At 33.7% G+C, this 23,534-nt stretch overlaps 3 protein-coding genes across 3 annotated transcripts; all 3 read right to left on the bottom strand.

The window, feature by feature from the left end:
• Positions 1-598: 598 nt before the first annotated feature.
• On the bottom strand, positions 599-3,195 carry LOC108320091 (plasmodesmata-located protein 6). Its single transcript, XM_017551428.2, has 3 exons — positions 2,285-3,195; positions 1,101-1,226; positions 599-1,006 (listed from the first exon to the last, which is right to left on the bottom strand). The coding sequence occupies exons 1-3, from the start codon at positions 2,991-2,993 to the stop codon at positions 996-998; spliced, it is 846 nt and encodes a 281-aa protein (XP_017406917.1). The 5' UTR covers positions 2,994-3,195; the 3' UTR covers positions 599-995.
• A 9,137-nt stretch (positions 3,196-12,332) lies between these two features.
• LOC108320108 (ubiquitin-conjugating enzyme E2 variant 1A) lies at positions 12,333-15,868 on the bottom strand. The gene is made up of 5 exons (XM_017551445.2): positions 15,699-15,868; positions 14,184-14,323; positions 13,528-13,653; positions 13,330-13,456; positions 12,333-12,563 (listed from the first exon to the last, which is right to left on the bottom strand). Exons 1-5 carry the CDS (start codon positions 15,724-15,726, stop codon positions 12,505-12,507), a joined length of 480 nt encoding a protein of 159 aa, XP_017406934.1. The 5' UTR covers positions 15,727-15,868; the 3' UTR covers positions 12,333-12,504.
• A 789-nt stretch (positions 15,869-16,657) lies between these two features.
• On the bottom strand, positions 16,658-23,099 carry LOC108320129 (histidine--tRNA ligase, cytoplasmic). Its single transcript, XM_017551473.2, has 7 exons — positions 21,710-23,099; positions 20,794-20,973; positions 20,262-20,522; positions 19,902-20,036; positions 19,315-19,596; positions 17,583-17,723; positions 16,658-17,114 (listed from the first exon to the last, which is right to left on the bottom strand). The coding sequence occupies exons 1-7, from the start codon at positions 23,024-23,026 to the stop codon at positions 16,812-16,814; spliced, it is 2,619 nt and encodes an 872-aa protein (XP_017406962.1). The 5' UTR covers positions 23,027-23,099; the 3' UTR covers positions 16,658-16,811.
• Between the last annotated feature and the right edge of the window lie 435 nt (positions 23,100-23,534).

Consider the following 23,534-nt stretch of genomic DNA (forward strand, 5'->3'; position numbering starts at 1 on the left):
AGAAGGAGTTAGACCAAGATGGGAAGAGAAGAACGAAGAATCCGGAGCGATTTCATCAACATTGTTTGCTTCTGTTAATTATTAGTACCTTATATAAATATCTAATCCTTTCTTCTCTTAAATTAATGCCACAATGTTCCATTTCTCATCGTAGAATAATAAAGTGATGATGATATACTTCCTTAATCATTGCAAGATCATCATTCGGCATCCTTACTTGGTCAGTATTCAATGTTTTCTTTTATCAGAAAAACGTATCGCATGAAAATTGCAGGGATATATGATGAAGTTAGATAGCAAAATTAGTGAAACTAATCATTACAATAATTCTCGATTGATAAAGAAAAAGGTGTACATGTACATCTACTTTCTCATCTTTTTGCATATTTATTGAAGGATGAAACAGAAATCATAAATTAACACCTGCAGCTGCACGAGCACGAGCATATCTGGTATGGGATGATTATAATGACCATTTCATAAGTCGCAAATGATAGCAAACTGGGACAACGATTTGACAGAAATTTCATCAAACCTTTTTCTTATTATCACTTTTGGGATCGAAAGTAAGGCTCTTGGTGGTGATTAACATGAAAAGTAAGAAAAAAAACTCTGATTATTATACCCTTCAAAGCCTATTACAAAGCATGCATGCTGCAGTTTTCACTAAAGCGTTCAGTATTTGTACACGTTGGTGGAGACTAGACAAGAAAACGAATGGTCACAGAGAGTGGAATCTTTGAGCCTTTTCTCCTTATTGCAACCCATTGTGTGACTTGTTTCATGGAACAACTTTTCCGTAACATCTTTCTATCTATACCTTCACTGGTATTCTTTATAAAAGGAACTAAGCACGAAACTTAGAAGATAAGAATAAGATGGATCGATTACAAAAAGGAAATTCGAGACCGAGGGACTAAGAGTAGCAAAAGAACTACCGAAAGATAAAGCAAGGGCAAAAGTTCAATCCCAGAACTGTGCACATATTATGTTGTTTATTTACCACCTGCATAATTCAGATAAAGAGATGCATTGTCACAATATAAATAATCAAACACTTGAAGAAAATACAGTTAGATGCATAGGAACAGGAACCATACCTTTCTGCTTTTCGCACACTTTGGACAAGAAGGAAAGGAAAACGATGATCAGAGCAACACCGGCAATGAGTCCAATCAGTATGGCGAGTGTCTTCTCGATCTCATCATCATTGTGATTGCTGTCATCTGCATTGTTCATATTAAGTAAGAAAATTGGTAAAATAGTGCTGTAAGAGTACACACAATGAAATTGAGTTCTTTTATTCCCCGAATTCATCACCGATCTTGTGTTCTGTATTAAGTGTAATATGCTTTTTTATTCTGTTCAAATGGTAATATATTATCATAATTCTTGATGAAATCAAAGGGGCACATCATCATCGTCCAACAGTTGTTACTGGAATGTTTGTGTATCTATTTACCGAAACACTTTGACGAGGCAAAATCATGGTAGACCAAGCAAAAATTTGCACATCTACTTTTTCCCTTTTATATTCCCAGTATCAATTATCATTTATTCTCCTCGTTTGCTGAGCCTAAAGAATAACTTTCGATAAAGAATATAAAAAGGGGCACTGCAGCAGTGAAGCACATAGAAAATTCAGATACATACGTTCTCGAAAGAAGAAATGATGACAATCACATAATTTTGAATAAATAATCAGCTCACTCGCTTAAATTAAAGCCAAAAAAGTTAATAGTTACACGAGTAATCTAGTGAACCCATCACTGACACTTAATGGAAATTTCCGATCTAGGACAAAAATTGATACCAACGAACCAAACAACAGACACCTTGTTGCCCACAAATACTGTGAAAAATGTACGATCTGTATAAAAATACTTTTTATCATTTATTTGATCAAACAAAAAACCGTAGTCTTACTTACCCTGTTCTTTCTCCCCTGTTCAAACATAAGTTGACAGTATCACACAGAACACAAAACATTTTTCTCTTGTAAAAGGAAACAGAGTGTGGAAGTAAATTGAGTTTGAATACACGTTACCATTTGCCAGATCAGTTATCAGTTTCCACACCCAACTACGTACCACCTTTTTGAAGTGTGAAGTAACATCATAAAAACGAAATTCGAAAACTATTTAAGCAATGTCAATTTGTTTAATTAATTATTATTTTTTAAAAAAACATGAAAAGTTAGAGAAATGATTAGTAACACACAAGGAAAGAAAGTCGAAAGGGATGACCACACCACCGCGCGCGGTGGAGCAGTTTTTACGCTTACCGTTATTATTAGGGCGCGAGTGAGAGCCACCCTGGGAGTAGCGCGCGTAGCATTTGGCGAGGTACATCTCTGCCCAGGGGGAGGGCCCACAGTCGGTCTTGAGCCGTTGGATGGCAGCGGAGAGACAATCCTGGCACTCGGTGGGACTCAAGTCACCGGTGCACTGTGCCACACCCTGAAAATCCCCATACGAGCTTGTCCTGAAGGTCTTGTAAGTCCCATCGGGCGTCTGCAAATACGCCAGCACAGCGTCCCTCCGAGTCAACGCGTCCGAGGTCAACCCAACGGACGGCCCACATTTCTTGGTCACCACCGTCTTGTCCTCCACCCCGACAAACGTCGCATTGTCGTACTTCACGAAACAGCCCTCGAGCTGCAACGCGCCGCCGCATGAGGCGAAGCAGAGCGTGCCGAGCTGAGTGACCGCACGCGCCACGCAGCGCGAACACTGGTCGTTGTTGAGGTCGCCGCGGCACTGGAAGAGGCCGTAGACGGTGTCGGAGGAGGCGGCGGCAAGGGTGAAGTTGTTATAGTTGGCGAAGGAGGCCGAGTTGATGAGCGAGGTGAGGAGCGAGTTGACGGTGCTCTCGTAGGGCGAACCCGGCGTGTACTTGGGCTGGGAGCAACCGCCGAAGACGAAGGTGTCGATGGCGGAGGAAGAGGGGGTTGCGAGGACGGAGAAGATGAAGAGGAGAAGGAGACGATGCATGGTTGGGTTTGGCACGGTGCGTGCGTGGAAGCGAAGCGTGGTGTTGTGTTTTGGGGAGAGTGTTGTTATTGTTACGGTGAAGGTTGCTTCCGATAGAATTTACGTAAGGAAGTCACCAAGTTGATGCAAGAAGAAGCTATTTATGGTTGTGGAAACAAAAGCAGGAAAAGTAGACTCTGTTATGTGCTTTAACTTACTAACTAATAATCTATGCATATGCATGTCTTCATTTCTTTTTTTATATATATATATATATATATATATATATATATATATATATATATAGTACAGCTACATCACAACTATATTTAAATTATAAAAATTCACTGAAAATTATTAATGGATTTTTCTTACATTTTGAGAAGGTGTTGTTATATTTTAGGAAAATATTATATAGTATGAGTCATGAATCCAATGATCAACAAATATTTAGATATCATATGAATTGCTCGGTGACATCATAAAAAAGATTAATACTAAAAATAATTACATTAATCTTAAATGAATTATTACTGTGTGGATCACAATGATCATCGAAGTATTTTGTGAAGTATCTCATTAGTCAAACCAAACGAGAAAGAAAAAATGGGATCCATAGATAATTAACCTTGAACCTGTAAATATATATTGAATTTTGATGGGGGAGGAGGTTGGGTTGAGTTAATGGCAGCGTGTATTGGTAGTGTTGTAGTGAGCAGATTAAGGTTGAAGTCAAAAAATGGTTAAGGGGGCTGGTAATGGTTGACTACAAAGGCAAAAAGCTGGAGTCAGTTTTACCTACTACTACTATTATTTTATGGACGGAACACACTCACAAGATTTTTATAACAACTAATGTTTTAAACAAAAACAACATATATTATTAATGATTGATGTTTATACGTATATAATTTGATAGGTGTGGTGATAAAAAATTGGTGAAATTGTAATTTAGATGGGTCCTATGTGTAAAGAGAGTGAAGTTGGTATGAGAGTGCACATCGCATTCAGTGGTATAGACCACAGTTGTTTTGCAAAATTTGTTGGTCCTTGGATTTTGTAATTGATAGGAACAGTTTGTTTGAATGGGAGTGTGTGACATTTGGCATATATATTTCCTTTTCTTTTCACGACATCACTAATTATTTGGGTCTTCCACTGTTAGACCACCACCACCTACAATTCAAACTAATATTAAATCTTCAATCTCATTTTATCACAAACATTCACTTCCAATGGGTGATCCAGGTGGAAAGGGGAAAGGGATAACATCAAAATAACAACAATAATTATTATATTTTTTCTTCAAATAATATACTTTTTCTAAAATAAAATAATTATGTACTGTATAACTGTCCGATTAATATACTTTTTTAATTGATCAATTAATTCTTATAAAAATCATCATTTTTTAAAACTTCGTAATAATGTGGATTGATTGATTGTAATTTTTTTAAATGACTGTATGGTATTACACGTAAAACCTAATACGATTAACAAAATAAAATATACCTATAGACTATTGAGACGAAATTAGATTAATTTTAATTAAAAATTCATTTCAAAACCTATAAATAAAGAGGTAAAGTAATGAGTGTTTCTGACAGGTACATTCCGTTTAACCTAACTTAAAGGCCAACAAAACTCGATGAAAGAAAACTAACAATTAAATGTAAAGAAATAATTAAATATAGAGGGATAGTTCTTTATACAAATGTCTAAAACAAATTATATAAAGTTTTCACAAAATTTAATTTAATTCAGTAATTTCAGTATAAATATATAATTTCAAGGATTTTTAAAAGTATAATATCGACATGCTCCTACGTATTACTTTTTCATTAAACGATTTGTTTTTATTGTTTAAGTTTTGATCTAAATGACATGTATATAATTTGTCCAGGTTGTGATGAGATGACGTAATTAATGGATGGTTGTGTTTGCAATTGGGATTTTAAAGATGCAGTTGGATCCTTCAATGAAACCTAACATTCTTAAACATCCACAAATGCTAACATTTCGTTTCAAAATTTCAATTTATTATACCTCTCTAAATAGATAAAGTTAATTACTTGAGATTTGCACATTATAAGAAAATAATATTCTTTTAAAATAAATTGTAATTGAAAAATATTCAGTAGCGTGTATATTAATTTTGGCTGAAGAAATATGGTCTATTCAAACACATGTGAGCTCAACCTTCACTTGAGCATCTTTCATTGGAACTTTTAGTTTCTGCAGAATATGTATATTACAATTTACTACACAACTTCCTTCTATACAAAGCCAAAGAGGCATATATACATATATTATATTTATATATTGTAATTATTAATTCTAAAAGTGAAAAACATATTTTATTATTTTTATATAAAATCTTCATTTGTGATATATTGAGAATTTATTTTATAACAAATAAATATTATGAAATAAAAATTGATTTGTAGAAAATAAATTATAAATTCTATTAAGATACAACTATTAATTTTGAATAAAAAACAAATATTAAAAGTGAATGATTGAGCGAAAAAGAAGTAAAAACAGCATATTTATGTATAGAAACTATAAGTAACTTATTTAATTAAATAATAATCATATTACTTAATTAAATTGTGTACCTAAAAATATAAATATGTTATTCTTTACCACTTTAATTATATTAATTAATATTTTCCCTTTATAGAATTAAACAACCATACGAATGATAAAAACTAAAAAAAAAACATAATAAATTTATAACTAATGAATGTTTAAAAAAATGTCATATTTTGTAGTGAGTAAAAACATATTTAAATTTGTATAGTTTTACTCTTGAGACTTTAAGTAAAGAAGACCATCAAAACTATATAAAACGCAGCATTAGTCACATATCTAATCGACATGAAATCTTAACAAAAAAAAGTACATCTTTTGAAATTTCCTAATTTAAAGCTATTATGTATTATTGACATTTTTTGAGACATTTAGCTGACCTATTAAGTTCCTGTTTGAACATAGTAATAATTCATTATAATAATAATAATAATAATAATAATATAATAATAATAACCTTCGTCAAGATCTAATTATTATACCCACAAAGAATCATAGAATCTCTATCGTTGCCTTGCCACTTTTTTTATTTTGGTCCATTATTTGTACAAAATGCACATATAAAAAACACAACCTATGTTTTTATCTCATTTAAATACAACTTTAATGAAGTATATTTTATCTTATAAAAAAAATTAACAAAATTATGAAGAAAAAACATAAGTTAACCGAAAAAGTTTATTTTGAATGACTATAGAATTATTTCATTCGACTCTAAATTTGTTTATCAATTATCTTACGTTACTAAAAAAGAGAAAAATATATTTTAAAGTTCTAAGTAATATAAAACTACAATCACATAATTTATATTGGTAAAAGAATTGAATTTGCAATGGCATTTGCTAGCTGGCAATTGTAATTGTTTGAGGTTGGCCCACAACACAACACAAGAACCCCCGTGAGTCATAAAAAGTAGTTCATCAAAATTATTTGAGGTAGATGGACATGTCCTTATTCAATTTAATCTACAAAGCAACAATTATCATTAAATTATTCACATTTTTATTTTTAATTAATATTAAATTATTCATCTTTAAATGGATAAACGCCAGAGGATTTCAAATATAAATGATAAATATTTTCTTTATTATATTTTATTTTTTTAATCTTATGTCAATTATTTATTTATTTATTTACGAATGCTCGGTTAAGCCTAATTAGAGTCATTTGATGCGATGTAAATATTAAAAACATACTCCTATTTTTCCATTATAAAATATTATAAAACCATTGAATTTAATTAGATAAATATATATAAAAAATAGAAAGCAATAATAAATATAAATAAAGTTCACACTCAGTTTGGTTGAGTCTAGAACAAATCTAAGATGAAAATAAGGATATATAAAAAGACATGGCATGAGAAATAATTTTGGAAATTGTAATTTTCATTTTATCAATTCAATTTTCTTTTTATCTATCTCTTTTAGTCTCTCTTATATATATATATATATATATATATATATATATATATATATATATATATATATATATAATTTCTACTTTATTTATTTTATTTATATTTTACTATCAAAACACTTTGTAATCCATGTGTTCATTTTTCTTGAACTAAGTAAAATTTAGTATTTTTGAATCGGGGTGAAATATACTATTTAAACTATAAAAAAACATTATAGTTAAACTAAAATAAGAATATATTTATTATTTTTCTTATATTTTTCTTGAAACTCCTTCTCTAATTCTTTCTTTTTATTCCATCGAACGAAAAACAAAACAGAGAAACATTCTTTTTGTAAAATGAAGACTCGTTTGTTTCAATTTAAAAGAGACGGAAAGATACATGAAAGAAAGAAGGTGAAGTTTCTTTCTATAACATATTATCATTACTTCATATATTTTTAAGGATGTTTATGTCATTTTAGTCATATCTTTTATTCAATCAAACAAAAAATAGTGATTTGACTTAAATGACATGTAAATATAATAATAAGTAAAAGTATATGTTTTTTAATAATTCATTATTTGGATTGATAGAGAAAGAAAAATCTAAATCCTCTTTAATTTTGTTAAAGAAATTTATGTTATACATTATATAATGTTGGAAGTTTTAAATTGAATAAAAATAACACTAACTTATATTATATAATAAAATATAAAATTGAAATATAATTAAAGTTAAGTTTCTTCTCATGTTATTAAAGTTAAGTTTATTTGGTTTTAAAGTCTATTTCTTCTTACATCATAAAAAGAAACTATTTTTTTTTTAAATTTTTCACTCTTTTTTTTTCCTTTTATTTTTAAAGCAAATATATGAGAAGCTTACAAAGAAGTTGAAAACTTGTGTTACAATTAATGCAAAAGGTATTAGAATTGATTGATGTTTACGCAGTTGTAAGGACAGATTAGCTGAAAGTGAATAGAAGATGTTTAGTGTCTAAGCATAGTTGTTAGTTTTGTGCTAATCCTATAGTTGGCAAAAAGCATATAATCATTCACACCAAACAAACAAACATGAAATTTGCTAGAAACACAAGATATTGCACAAAAAAGGCATCCAACTTAAGCGTGACAAATTCTTACCAAAACCCACTATTACAATAGTTATTAGAATTGGACAAAGACGTTTCTCCGTCCCCCCAATATACGTTAGAGTGAGAAGCTTCGTTGCCTTCTAACTGTTCGAGAAAAAGCCTCAATGGTCAATTCAACCCGAACGAAGCTGACTGATATGGATTACATTACTACCAAGAAACCCTCATGCACATCACTACGATTTTCCACGGATAATAATAAATTTGAAAGACCTGCAGAAAGACCACGCCATTTTAAGTTTCAACATTTTCAATTGGTCCTCAAGCATGTGATGTGCTTCTGAAAATTATGCGAAAGATTGACTCATTCGCCAAGTTATTCAACGAATAGAAAGATGTATGTGTGGATGAAATTAAGATAAATTAAAAGTTCTATTGTGTTTTGTATTTTAGTGTCACAATTTAGCATGAAAAAAGGTCGCAAACACTAGGATGCCCTACCATCACAGGGGATTAGAGAAGGGGAAATAGTAAAACAGACACAACAACATGTCACCTTCAGTAGACAACCCAAATTAACTTTAATTTTGGAGAGGGTTCTTTTTCTTTTTATTATTGTTTATGAGAAAATAGATAAAATAAAGATGTGAAAATAGATAATATGACTGAAACTTTGATCTCTTTGATCCTTGAAAATTATTTTCATATGCTTTGTGTATTTATACATATATATGAGTACAAGATAACGAAGAATTTTGTGAGGGAAACCTGTGTTTGATGGAAAAGTTTGATTAGGTATTCCAATTTCCACCTATCAAATATAGCATGAAAAGAAGAGAAGCAAAGCACCCAAACAACTTCAATTATTTTGTCTTCTTTTAACTTGTCGGGCAATAAGAAAATTTATTTATTTATTCCTCATCACATAAGAACAAAAAATATAAAAGCTCATAAATTAATGGCCTAGACTTCTTTTGATGAACAACATTCGAAAGTGGAATTTCTTTTCGTGCTTTGTCTGTCTGCATTTTCGTTTAATTATAGAACCATTACATTCATCTGCAGTAATCAAATTCCACAGCCATAGGGTGTAATTTTTCCACTGAAATTTAGACTTTTTCAACGTTTTTCTTCCTCAAAAAACCAGTCTCCATTTTTTTCTTTATTGCCCGATCAAGTCAACCGTCAAAGGGTGAGTTCGTTGATCATCATTAAAGTAATTAACTAGTTTGAAATTTGATCACCTTAACTTGTCAATATAGATAAAAAATTCTGCAAACTTAATGAGTAGTCAATTATGTGCCTTTGGGATTGCAAATCTTACGTCTTATATACTTCCATATGAATCCGTGAAATTATGATAAAGTTGGTCCAAACACTGAGGTGAGTAGAAAGATTTCCATTTTGAGATTAACGTAATAATTGAAGTTGATATTGAAAGAATACAATAATTTATACTTTTATGATCATTTTATTTTTGTATCAAATGAATGTAAAAATGTGTTATGATACCATTAGATTTTATGTAAGGTATGGTTGTAGTTGAATAAGATGAAGTTGATTGATGCCTACGTATGAAGCAAGGTCCCATAATTGACTAAATAGAAACAGAATTCCTTCAAACACGTCTAAGCACAATCTCAATATACATGGTCAAGTCATTGTACGAAGCATGACACATTAAATACATCTCTTTTTTTATTTTTATTTTTCTTTCTTTTCCCCCAGAAATAGTAAAAAAAAAAGGTGAAAGTAATCATGGTTTGTTTCAATGATTGAGCAGTAATATATTTATAAAACGCTTAAACATTCGACGTATTGTTGAAGTTTCAATCTTTGTTTCTCACCACACAGAAACACAAACACAAACGGTTGGTGGGTGCAGTAGCTGATTGGTGAGGAGTGAGCATTGGGTGTTCCATCAAAGGAAAAAGAAAAGCGAAAGAGCATTGAAAGAGAGAAGGAAAGTCACCTCAAGAGTTCAATAATGAAAGGGGCAAAGCCATTGGTTTCATTGATCACTATGGAAGTGAGTGTTGTGTAATATTTTTTGTTTACATGACAACTTATGAGGATTTTTGTCTTTGACTTGTGATGTGCCTCCACAAGAACACATCACTACAACTCTACATTAGGCTTTCTGCCTCAACTTCCGACCAAAAAGCCAATTTCATTTTGCCCCTACGGATAAGGTTTTGCTATTGCATCACTGATTTATTATGCTCAATCAATCAATAATAATGAATTTATTACCTTTGCATGAATGAATGCATTGCCCAATTTAGCGTTGATTGAATCTCTGTCTGCATTCTATATGGTATCATTACCCTAATATATATACACAAACTTCAAGGATGCGATGGGAAACATGCACATAAATTATTGAAAACCAACCCATGCTGCTATTGCTAGCTACATAAGAACTTTGGATTCAGCGTATCCACAGCCACGTGAAACTTTCATATATCAGTCTATTCATTCTATTAATGCAACAAAGGTTTCACTACAGCAAACCCCATGAAGTAAAACTTGAGTATGTTAAGAAAAGAAAATACAGGAACACAGATGTTAGGGTTTTAAAGGTTAGAGACTACAAAAGCAGTATCAGACTAAAATCAATTAATGTTCTTTTGTTTTTTCTCTGGTGAGTGCTTAATGGTATATAAAATGAATGGATGGACATTTTTCCTTTTCTTTTTTCTTCTGTAAATCAGTGCTGTAGACAGCTCCACATTTGTATTATCACTTGTACTCCAAAAGACTCGTATACTCTCACATGTCCTGCCACTCATTATTATGAATAATGTTTGCTCAATTAAATTGACAAAAATGTCTTCTTCCCCATCTCATCATGCCCTGTATCCATCTTCACAATTCGTATATATCACCATGCTTACAATATCAATCATCATGTTATAATGTATTATTCCTTTTCCCTCTCTGACTATCATCAATTCCTGTTGCCATGTATATTAACTATTCCATTTTCCATAGATCCTGTGATTTTATGCTTTAGATTTTATACTTGGTTGTGTACTCCCACAGTACAGTGCAGTCTATTCCACACCATCGACCAACAACATACTGGAAGCAAATGAAACACATGTACACATTGTATACCTTGAAGTAAATCAAGGCCAAATCATTAAATATTTTAAGTACTATAATGTTTCAATTTTCAATTCTTTTTAATCTATGCACCGAGTCATTTTCACAACTATTGGCCAAACATGATACAAATACCGTCTTCTCTGTCTTCCCTTCTTTAAATTGGAATTATTGTCAATGAAACAACGCAAGTGGATTTGGTAAAACTCACCTTTGCTCTTTCCCGCAAAATTCATGACTTCAAAAATAGTGTTTTTTTTATCAACTGGAGTAAGTTTTCCCTTTTACTTATTGCCACGATTTTTTTTTATCAGAGAACCTTCCCTCACTCTTTCTGTGTTCACTTTTAAGTTCAATTCTTACGAACCTATGTCTTCAGATATTGATTGCTATGACATACGACATTTACCATAATTATGTGATCCATCTATGAAATAATTTTATGGGTTGAATTTCTACTTGATTGCCTATTGTCAGCACAGCCACTCGCACGTCATTTCCAACAATGTAGTGCAAGGAATTTGAAGGTCTATACGGAAATGTAGAGTGTTGGATTGTCAACAATTATTGCAGTTTAAGGGTTATAAGCTTTAAACATAGGAATTTGGATTAACAGTTTTTGCATTTTCATAGTGGGAAATACTAGAAAATTTTGTTGTGAACTATCTTAAGTTGGGGCTTATGGTATTCTGGTCCGGATCCTGAGAAATTAGATAATTGAATAATGTGTTTATTCAGATCTAAATCGTATCTTATTAGATAATTTAGTCACCCCTGTTTGAATCCATTAAAAGAGGTGGAATAAATAGAAATGCAAACAAGTTACATTATATTATATTCAATTATACTAACTATTTTTTAGATTAGACAACTAATTGAGATATTGATTAAGAAATCAATGGATTAATTATTTTGACAAGTAGAATTAATAAATAATATTAAAAGTATAATTTTAAAAATTCCCAACACAATTTCATTAAAAGTACTTCTAAGCTACACCCTTTCATACGGTAAAAACATCATGATTTTTGGAAACCAAGTTGGAAAAACAATTCAATGACAAATTGAATGTTATCCCACAAGACTAGGATCAAAGTACGTATACGGCTCACACCTACACAAACGAATACATAACACACTTCCACAAATTAGAATCCACAGTAAAGACAGCTTCAACACCGTTCACAATAAATTTTCAAGGATACGATGGTCGCTCTTTAATTGCTCCAGGGTTCATAAGCAAGTAGTCCATAATTACATTTATAAATGTGTTAACCCACAAAAGGGATTATCGATCGAATACAATTATATACATTATTATCCTTTGATTCTCACCTGAATTACATGATACAACATCTCAGGACCAGCCCCTTTTGGTCAATCCTGCCATCTTCGTTGCCTGAAAGTCATACACATGATTCAGCTTCCACATACAATTCTTAAGATTCGTAAGACAAATGCAAACCTTCTCCAACAACCGAGTACAAGTTGCAACAATCATATCACGGCAGCTTATAAGCTAGTCATCACAAGCTAAGAAGTTTAATATTTTTTTATCTAGTTTATGTACATTTTCTTATTACGGCTTACTAAGCTGTTGCAACCTAAATGGGACTGGATTAAATGACACCAATCATCAAATTTAGTAAATAATAGCTGTTACTTTCCATCACAAGTAAATTTTATTAACCCGACTATTATAAATGCATGACCACATATACATACATACATAGAATTAAACATTCATAGATATGTAATCAAATTGCAACTGTTTACTTTATTTTAGAAAATATGCAAGTTAAAATAAATCGGGGGACGAAATATCAGATAATTTTTCAATCATATGAAATTTTGTAAACTTGATATACTCGAGATTTGACAATACAATAGTGTACATTTGAAATATACTTGTCAAAGATTCAAGTCTATAAATATCAAATCCAGGGAATACCCACACGGATGAAATACACTGTGTCAAGTAACAAAACAAGGTAAATCCAATTACTTATTGATATGAAACTACAAAAATCCAGCTAACTTTGTAAGCGATCTCTCCATACAACATAAAATACTAAATTTAATGAAAAAACACAGCAATGGATAAAACAAAGATGAATTATAGAAAGGCTAATTAGTAACAACAATCAAAAATAAGATTGACACACCTTCAGGTGGCTGAGCTAGCTTCCGATTTTGCGGAGACATCATTTCTTTCTTCAATTGCATCAAAATGTCTTCCATTGTACACTCTCTTTGCCAATTAGCAAGCATAGGAAACAGATGTGGCTCAACCTGGAAATTCAGATATAAGATCGAATCCAATCACACAACAAAAAGGAATCCTTAATAAAAATGATACCTACCACTCCAGTTTCGTGATTGACACAAGTCATGTTAATCCTAGTCTGAAATCTAACAGATGGTGGATTTTCAGGATAACCCTTGCCACAAAATAATTTCAGCTGGTAGATACGCCCTTCATGAACAGTCTGGTAAAAGAACAAGATGGCCAATTCATCAAAAACAATATTTTGTTTTGGCAGATACTATTTCTACATAGCAACAACAAGGCAGTACGCATAACCTCTTTATAGAATTAATTAATGATTAATTAAACAATATTAGTAGTTACTAATACAATTTAAACAGTGGCTAAGAGAAAGAAATATCTGAATTACATGGTGTACTATAAAAAAGGGCGACTCCAAAGGAACCATCGCCCATAAGGCCATAACCATTTAGTTACCAAAGCAATGTTCTAGGAAACCAAATCGCTGATACCAATACACTCCCCATTCTGATTAAAAATTAATCAGTTCCCAAATTAGACACAGACACCAAACTTAGCTAACACAACAATGATGAAGTGTATTTTCATAAAAATCGAAAGGCATAAATAGAGAGCCATACTGCCTTAGGCTAATAAATTTCTAGAAAAACAATAAGTTCAGCAATTTTGCCAAGAGGTTTTCACTGCATCAAGTGTACCAGAGTTGATCCAAAGAACAGAACAGCTTACACCAGGGGGGCCAATAATAGTCCCGGTCCATGACTGCATGTATATGTCATCAGCATCATCCATTCCATAGCTAACGGTTCCATCTCCAATTCCCTTCTCACCTCTCTCTAGTTCTTCCAATAATCTGAAATTCCTAGGAACTGCATACATAAAACAGAAATTTTAACATAGGAGTAAAACTATAAATCTACATTCAAGAAAAAAGCAGTTGCAATCAAAGATGAGCACAATTCAATGATCAGTGATAAATTACATTTACAAGTTGGAAAAAGGGGATAGTGTGCAAATCAATTCACTAACATTATGTTGCAGTCCACAAATCTGGAGTATATGTTTGTCACTACTGAACATCTCAGTTCACACATCCACTATAATTCATAAAAGGAGAATGAGTGGATCCAAATACTGTCAAGCTTAGTAGCAAAGTTATTGAATTGTCGGTTTGATTTTAGCCCGAGAGATCAAGCTGGCATTATAGTATACCACAAGTGAACAAGCTTGCCTGATTTCAGTTCAAAAACAAGTGAACTAATTTTAAATTATTAATAATATGTCCTTATTGTCGTGTGACCCATTCGGACAAAGTTCATATAATTACTCCTCGTCAATTATAAGGATCCAAACGGAAACACTTAAACCAATTAACCACAAAGGAAATATTTTTAGACACTAGATTCCCATGAAATTTCCTAGCAGACAACAAGATCCCTCCTATAATTTCCTGCTCCAGACCGTAGAACGTTTATCATAATCTCAATTTTGGCACCACCTCCCCATAATCAGTGTATTTGCAAGGTTGCAATCATAGTAATAGTTTACGTGTAGAGAGAGGATTTTAATTAGAGAAATTAATAGATAATTACATCACCACTCCCCTCCACAGTTTTTCCTAATTTTACTTCCATTCTTTCAATCTTTGTATTTAAATTATTTTCTAACCTTATAACGTCAAGGAACGATGACAAAGTGAGTGGCACAGTAGAAGACAGGACAACAATGCAGCAAGATACAATTAAATATTCAGAGAATATGCTAGAGCATGGTACCCAAGTTTCCAAGCTATGTTAACGGAACAGCAAAGAACTTTATGTACAATCTCAGCAAGCAACAACACTAAAAGAGGAAGTATTCTCTAATAAATAGAAACGAAGAAAACTCAACCCGTACAAAAATAAAGGCTTTTTATTTCTATTTTTTAGCTTTTTCTGTTTGTTTATCATACTGCCAGTTTCTGGTTTATGTTAATGATATAGCACATACATATTCAACACGATCACAACTAAAGACACAGTATTTGTATCATCATTGGGCATACACAACAGCTGAACTCCTAGACCAACGAACCCCGTTTGGAAGTATATAAAAGAAATAGATGCAAACAGCGGTTGTAGATTATATTCAGAACAAGCAGAAAGTCGTCCGTAATTAGAGTAAAGAGAGAAACAACCTCCAAAAAAATGGGAAAAAAGAAAGGAAAGAACAAGTTAAAGAGATAACAGGAAATTGAGTACTGACCGACGACAGTAGATGGTTCGGAACCCATTGTTGAAGATGAATTCGAATTTGGAAGAGAAGAGGGTAGGGTTTTAGAATTGTGGGGATAGAGAAGAAAGTCACAAAGTTAGAGAGAGAGAGAGAGAGAGAGAGAGAGAGAGAGGGCGTGAATGTGATCCTGATTGAAGATGACTGAGACTCAAGTATAACAGCTGTAACAAAGTAGAAGTCCGTTACACCAACACCAACACGTACTACTCTATCTATAATTAATTAACTAATGCTAACAATTAATTTATTAATATAGTAATACTTAGTGCAGTAGAGTGTACCAAGCCTACCCTACACCTACGTTAATTGCCACTTCAAACTCCTTAAACTAATTTGGCTTATGCTACTTAATTACGTTCCAACTTTTTGTTAACCAATACAATATTTATCGTATTAGAAATGTATAATTTTTGCATAGTTGTTTTTAAATAATTAGAATTATTTGACGCCTCAATTTTTATCTCTTATCCTTTTAGAATAGATATTATTAGCGTGACCTAATTAATTAATTAAAAAGATTTTTATTGCATGTTTATTAAGACAACTTCTGTGTGTTTTTACTCAATTCTCATTTTTAGTACAAATAAAAATAAGCTTTTCCTTTTACTTCCGACCTGTATTAAAAATACAAAATATAAAAACATCATTAAATAACTATACTTTGGTTCAATTTTGAATGATAAACTACAAAATTAAATCAACATTTAAACCATACCACATTAGATAAACTTTAAGAATATCATTGACATTGTTTCAACCCCAGTTGGAAAAGGCTAACATGAATTGATTTAAGAGAACTTTAATCCATGTATCTATATATGTACGGAAAGTGAATAAGAAAAAGAAAGAAGCCGCAGACGTTTATATAAATTAAGCCCGATAGAAAAAGAACGAAGGACCATCAATTTTAAGTTTGAATTGAACACTTCGCAACTTGATATTTTTTTTATATATAAAAAAATGTAATTTCCTCAATTAACATCCTTAACTGAACATGAAATAAAATGTCATCAAAACTTGCACTCCCTCAGTATTGATGTTAAAATGATATCTGAACTACAAAGTTGAGTTGAGCCTTGAGCCTTAAGGGTATAACCGTTTACGAAGTTCCTCCACAAATTGTGTTCGAGGAGTCTTTATATCAATATTGGCCTCCAGATCTTTCAATTGCACCACACCTTCTTCTTTTACTTCCTGCTCATAAACAAGTACCATCCAAGGGATCCTTGATTCTTTTGCATATTCGAAGTGCTTCGTTCTTCTTTTATGGACCAAGAATTCTGCTTTCACCCCGGCATCCCACAGTTCTCCGGCTAGCTCTGCAGCAAGTGTTAAATCATTCCCCAATATGCTCACTAGAACTTCTGTCTTGGTTGGACGAGCCATCTAACACAAACCACAGAAAATTAAGACATACTACAAAATGGAAAAAAAAATAAAAAATCTACACAATAATGCCTAGACAATGCCACCGTTCAATCTTTCTTGGCCAGGAAAGTCGACGGTGGTGTTGCCTAATTTCTCAAGAGACATTCATCATGTCAAGTTCAACTAACTTGAATCACAAACGTCTCTAGTACGTAATGCAATCATGCAAACTGCATATTTGCATATATTTGGCTGTTTAGATTGATTCATTGTTAATAAATGATAAAGTTGATTTCAACAAAGTGAACTGGCTCGTACTCAAATAGTTTAGTTTTCTAGGCCTTTCATGATGACTCAACAGCTTAAAACCAAGTAAAACCCTAACTAAAATTACTGAACCTGGATTACCTGAATAAGAAAATATTTAATTGTTTAAACATAAGCATCTAAACAAGTTACTCATCACTTATCAAACATTTTGATCACCTGGTTCTGATCCTTTTGTTGTTGCTCCATTATGGCAAACACTCTCTCAATTCCCAGACTCACACCAACTGCCGGCACTGTTTTTGAACCAAACATCCCTATAAGGTTATCGTATCGCCCACCAGCAGCAATTGAACCAACCTGCTTAAAAAACATTTCCATTGCCGAATAGAAGTTTAAAATTTCAACAAAACAATGTAAAGTAAATGGAACACAGGCACTGAGTAATTGCACAAATATGACAACCATATATACCACAATAGTACACACTACAAACATGTTTCAGATGATAAGAACCTTCGGTAAAACACCATATATCCTTCTCCCATAAACTTAAGTGGTTTTGGGGCTCAGAATGAGAACCATAACACCGAACATCAGAAGTTAAAATAAATATGCCAGACAAAACAGAAAAAGAAAAGAAACCATTTACACAGACAGAAACATGTAGTGTGTTTCGATTTCAATTAGAAAATTATGTAGAGCTGAACAACAGCTACATTTGGAAAAAAAAAAAGGTAACACATTGTAGCCAGCTGGAGTTTGAAGAGAATTTTGATTCTAACTAGATCTGAAAAAGAACATCAAACATGTTCAATAAGTGTTCAATGGAAACTGAAAATCGGTTTTGCTGTTCCAAGGAAATCCAAGTACACCTGTAAAATTAAACTTCATAAAATATTTCCTCCAATTGTTCTCGCCATTGTGCCTTCTTTATTTTAAATGCGGTTGTATATTAAACTCGGACATCATGTTTCAGACAACCAGGTTCACTAGGTTTAACTAGCAAATAGCAATTCCAGGTAAGTGCCAGATCCATCTAAAAGAATAAGGAGCAGTGCTAATAATTATTGCTCGGTTCTTTTATTGTGTTATTAAGCACAATCATCTACTTAACTGCCCCCAGTCCCCCCAAAAACTTGAAACCTAGCCAGATGGGTTGAAACTTGAAACCACGTACAAACCAAAAAAAATATCAAACAGCAAAAAATCCAAATCATCCGGAACCTAGTCAGTTCTTGCTTGGATTCAACCAACACATCATCAAACCCCAAATCCTAAGTCAGCAGTCTTCACAGACCCCACATATAGCCAAGACAAGGAATTCAACATCATCTTGCCTCCTATAGCTAATCACCCCTATGCTCTATTCCAGTCCTAACATCTCAGTGAACAATTTTCAACCTAAATTTCGTTATGAAAGTTGGGGGCATTTAATTGTACTTCTGTTTCCTGTATTTTAAAACAATGTGGTGGTTTAGTAATTAAAAAGTGAAAATAGGAAACGTAAAAAGGGAACAGAAAAACAAGTAAACACCCCCTAATTTCTCATCCTAACAAATCAAAAGCCACCAGCAGTCTGACATAAAACTTAGATTAACTTTGGGGGATCAAAATTAACATATTTCATATAAATAAACTCTTTCAAACTTAAACGCTATTTCATATTTTGCAATCTTTTTCTTATGTTTAACATAGAAAAGTTTTTTTTTTTTTTAAAAAAAAAACTGTTTCACATTTTGTTTCATCTTGCGTTTCAATTGCGCATTTAAAATAAATGACTAATTAACATGTTTAGCCTGTCGCAGTTTGTAATGCGCAACACAGGGAACATCCACTGTACCTAAACATCCATAATATGTTCTGCCCCTTAAAGGATGACAAAGACAAAATTTCCAGTATAATAATCCAGTTTTATACTGGAAAGAAGAAAAAAAGACATGAAAAATACCTGAGTGCCTCCTTTAAAAACAGCTTCAAATATAACTCCAGTATAATAATCCAGACCTCTGGCAAGACTCAAGTCAAAAACCACCTTATCAATCCGTTTTGATTTTTCAAGAGCTATAAATAAAATTTCCAGTTCCTTCAATGCTTCAGAAGCTCCTTCGTGTTTAGAGAAATCACTACCCTCTTGTATAAATTTAGATAATAATGCTAAAGGAGATCCTTTTTCCTTAACAAAAGTTTCAATTCTGTCAGCTGTCTCAGCAGTTAATCCTTTTTCTTCCACCTATAGCATCACAGTAAAAAAAGCACATTAACATAATAGACTAACCATGAAGTTAAATTACAAAATTAACTTCCAGATACTAATAGTTAATATGAAATGGTGTGAATTTTAACGCATTATACCTAAAAGTACGACAACAATAATGACAAATCTCAATGACCTAAGCCAGCGAATGGATGATACCTGTATACTTCTATAGATATATAAATCAAGAAACGAAATTCCTTTTTGGTTTTATGGGAAACTGCAAATTACAAACACAAACAACATATGCATGCATAGACACAAACAGCATATGTGCTTACCATTTCTTTTTTTATCTGTTGAAAAGACTGCTTGTCCAACTTGTCAATGCTTGAACATATTGTCCTAAACTTTTCCGGAGGAACACCGCATATTTGCATCATGCCATCCAGTAACTTTCTATGATTCAACTTTATCTGAGAAAAAGAGTCAAGAAAAAGGTAAAACATAAAAAACACTCATTCTGAGCCCGGTATTAAATATATTTTTAACCAATAAGTAGGAAAATAACTATGGATAATGTGACGGAACATGAAATAATAAATGATGGTTGATGCCAACTTAAATTTATGAACTCAATAGCCAGTACTACGATTTCACAGAAACAATACTTTTAAAGAATGAATATCATAAAAATCTACCTCATATTCCCCAATGTTCAGCTCATCAAGTAGTTCAGTCAAAATCCTAACGACCTCAAAATCTGGGCCCATTTTTTCAGGTGGAGTACCAGCAATATCAAAGTCACATTGATAAAATTCACGGTATCTTCCCTTAGATGGGTTATCCCTTCTGTAAACCTTAGCTATTTGGTATCTTTTGAAAGATGTCAGACCATTCATAGCCACAAACCTAGCAAATGGAACTGTCAAGTCGTACCTCAAAGAAAGAAGCTCCCCACCCTGTCAAAACAAGTTGATTATAAATTAGAAAGAAGTTGAAATAAAACTCTTTTGAATTTAGGCAGAAAGGGGCTACCACTCTGGCTTAGGATCCTAACAGTGGTACCTAAAAACAAGTCTATATTCAGCACTGGAAATTGAACAAAGAAAAACTCTATACGGAAACATATACACTGCTCTAAGAATTTTGAACTCCGTCAGCTTATCCTCATAATATCATTGTCCAGAGATAAGCGAAGGCTTCGTCATAACTAGCAATAAACATATTTACCTGGTCAGCAAGATCATAAATCAACTTTGAATCTTCTCCGTATTTTCCCATGAGAGTTTCTCGCAATTCAAAAACAGGAGTATCTAAGGCAGTGGCGCCATGCCTCTCAAAAACTTCCTCTATTATTGAGAAAGCTTTCTTTCTAATCGTCATTTGTTCTTTAGCAAAATCGCGAGTCCCCTGATAAATTGTATAGTGGAAATAAAGGTAAGATTACCAACAAATATATCCCACTCAGAAACATACATCCGTTAAACAAATCCATTATCTATAGACAACAAGCACAAACTACAGCCAAAAGAAGGAATATTAGTTCAGCAGTACAAGTTGTAAAAATACGGTTATGTATGATTCAAAGGAAGGTCTTGAGCAAAATGACTTAAAGTATGACCTGGACAATGAAGACTATCATTCTAATGTCTGTATCAGAGCGAACTATGGCTAACAAAAATCACTATAAAATTACAGATGCATTATCATCTAGATGTTTCCACTTCTTCTCATAAGCATATACATCCAATACCTGCCCCCACCTGGTCAACCCAGAGCATATTACTGCAATTTAAAAATTCTAATTGACTATTCTATTTGTAAAATGTCACTAGCAACAAAAGAACATCATGCACATGTATTCCATTGTTCTCTGTCCATCAGATACAATTAAGCCATTTCCTTTAAAATTGTCAATGAGTACACAATTTCAAATACATTTCAATTATTCAATACCAAATATCAGCTACTCAATTACAAGATTACTTGGCTTATATTCAATTAAATTTAACCAATAAAGTGCTCAGACATATATTTTTTCCCGGGCCATAACACAACGGAGTGAAAAACTTAAACAGACTACAACACACCCAATAAACACAAAGTTAATGAAATCAAACAGGCAGCCAAACATAAGAGAAATTACCTTAGGAATCTTGGGCAATCTTCTGCTTTCATTGCTCTCCACAACATCCTTGACTTTCAATAAAAATTCGTTAAACTCGGGTTTGGTCAAATCCAAAAATGATAGAAAATCTGCCACCCAAGTCCCCAAAGCTAACTTTCCACGACTCTGTAACCTCTCCTTGAACAATGCCAAAATCGAGCTAGTCCCTTTCCCCAAAACAACTTTCTTCTTCTTCTTCTCTGCTTTCGAGTTCTCCTCTACTTTCGGATTCTCACCATTTTCCTTAGCACCTTTTATCACCTCATTCAATTCAGCAGCGTCTAGAACCGCAACCGCCGTCACAACTTCCCATGCCACAACTTTCCACACCAACCCCAACAGCACAAAGACCTCGTGTGCAAACTTACCATACTCCTTTCCCAAAAACAAGTTAACAGCCTTGTTAAAACCACTGCTCAAACCATCCCCAACGGGGCATTCTTTCCAAAAAATTTCCCCAACACCCAATTTCAAATCACCACCACTAATACCCTCCAAATTACTCTTCGCCCGTCCCAAACTACACTCGCCAAGTTCACGCAATGCTGCCGCCAACGGCAGCAGAACGGTGCACACAGCTTCCTCACTCCCAATCGCGCTCTTAACCCCCGAATTCAACTCAACACGCATCCTCGAGTGCACGGACTTAGCATGCTCCCTCACACTCCCGTGAACCTTGGGAACCCTCGCGACGGATCGAACCTTCTCCTTACCAACCGACTTGGATCCGTTGAGCAGAACCCTCAAGTCCGCGGCAACGCCAACCTCCTCCTTCGAATTATGCCCATCGCCAGAATCCATCAAATTGAAGGCTGCCACGTCAGCCTTCAAGGCCTCGCAGGAGAACGCGGCTGCCACATCCGCCAACGCGGACAGCGCGGCGGAGTGGTGGTCGAGAATGGCGGAAACCCCGAGCAGCGTGGAGCATGTGAGTTCATCTTCCGTGACGAGGTCAGCGTCATCGAATCGGAAAGTGCTAGGATTGGAATTGAGAGTTTCGGCGAGGACAAGGGGAGTCCGAGAGGGAGCGTTGGAAATGATGAGGCTGTTGAGAAGGACGAGAAGAAAGGCTCGGGATTCTTCTAGGGTTAGGAAATCCGGGACAGTGATGTTGTGATTAGACGAAGACGACGTCGTTGTCGCGGTGGTGGCCTTCTTGGAGAAGGAGGAGGATGAGAGTCTATCGAGTGCAGTTGAGTCGATCCGCACTTGCGAGAGAGCTGCGGCGACGGCGCAGACGGTGGAGGAGGAGAGAGAAGTAGCCTTGCCCCCAAGCGTGACAGAAGCTTCAGCCATGACTGTGTGAGTGTGTGAGGAGTGAGAAATGCGTGAAGCGAGGGTTTAAGTTGGGTTAAGTTCCGGTTGCAGGGTTTTCTTTTTTATCGTAACATTTTCTAATTCTTTCTCCCAACAGTTAAAACAATAAAAAAAAGAAAGGTATAATACTTGCCCCCAAGTTTTTGTTGGGAGTATTCTAAATGGTCCCAATTTTTTTATTATTTAATGTAGTCTTAAAAAATGTAATTTGTGTTCAATTTAGTTTTTTTTGTAAATGTTGTTTAAATTGTTAACGATCAAATATCTAGATGTATAATTACAAAGTGAAATGTTATGTATTGACTTACGTGGAGTCCTTTGTGGCGTTGTGAGTTGGAAGGCAGGAAGAGCCCAAGCAGTAAGGGAGAAAAAGAAAGGAACCGAACGGCTGAAGGGGTGAGGCTAACGAACAGTGGAGTTGATGGAGGTGTGTGCCGCAGTGGATTTCTGGTTCTTGTGGTTTGCAGGTTTGGGGTTGGCGAAGATG

This window comes from Vigna angularis, chromosome 1, assembly GCF_016808095.1.
Source record: "Vigna angularis cultivar LongXiaoDou No.4 chromosome 1, ASM1680809v1, whole genome shotgun sequence".
Lineage (NCBI taxonomy): Eukaryota > Viridiplantae > Streptophyta > Magnoliopsida > Fabales > Fabaceae > Vigna > Vigna angularis.

What these genes read in the sequence shown, in the direction of transcription:
- LOC108320091 (XM_017551428.2), bottom strand. Translation starts at nt 2,993, where the DNA reads ATGCATCGTCTCCTTCTCCTCTTCATCTTCTCCGTCCTCGCAACCCCC. An exon ending in CTCGCGCCCTAATAATAACG is followed by an intron (nt 1,227 to 2,284) that starts GTAAGCGTAAAA and finishes TGAACAATGCAG; the next exon opens with ATGACAGCAATCACAATGAT.
- LOC108320108 (XM_017551445.2), bottom strand. Translation starts at nt 15,726, where the DNA reads ATGGGTTCCGAACCATCTACTGTCGTCG. An exon ending in CGAACCATCTACTGTCGTCG is followed by an intron (nt 14,324 to 15,698) that starts GTCAGTACTCAA and finishes TTATGTATGCAG; the next exon opens with TTCCTAGGAATTTCAGATTA. An exon ending in CTATTATTGGCCCCCCTGGT is followed by an intron (nt 13,654 to 14,183) that starts GTAAGCTGTTCT and finishes TTCTTTTACCAG; the next exon opens with ACTGTTCATGAAGGGCGTAT.
- LOC108320129 (XM_017551473.2), bottom strand. Translation starts at nt 23,026, where the DNA reads ATGGCTGAAGCTTCTGTCACGCTTGGGGGCAAGGCTACTTCTCTCTCC. An exon ending in GATTGCCCAAGATTCCTAAG is followed by an intron (nt 20,974 to 21,709) that starts GTAATTTCTCTT and finishes ACAATTTATCAG; the next exon opens with GGGACTCGCGATTTTGCTAA. An exon ending in TTTTTAAAGGAGGCACTCAG is followed by an intron (nt 17,724 to 19,314) that starts GTATTTTTCATG and finishes TTTTTTAAGCAG; the next exon opens with GTTGGTTCAATTGCTGCTGG.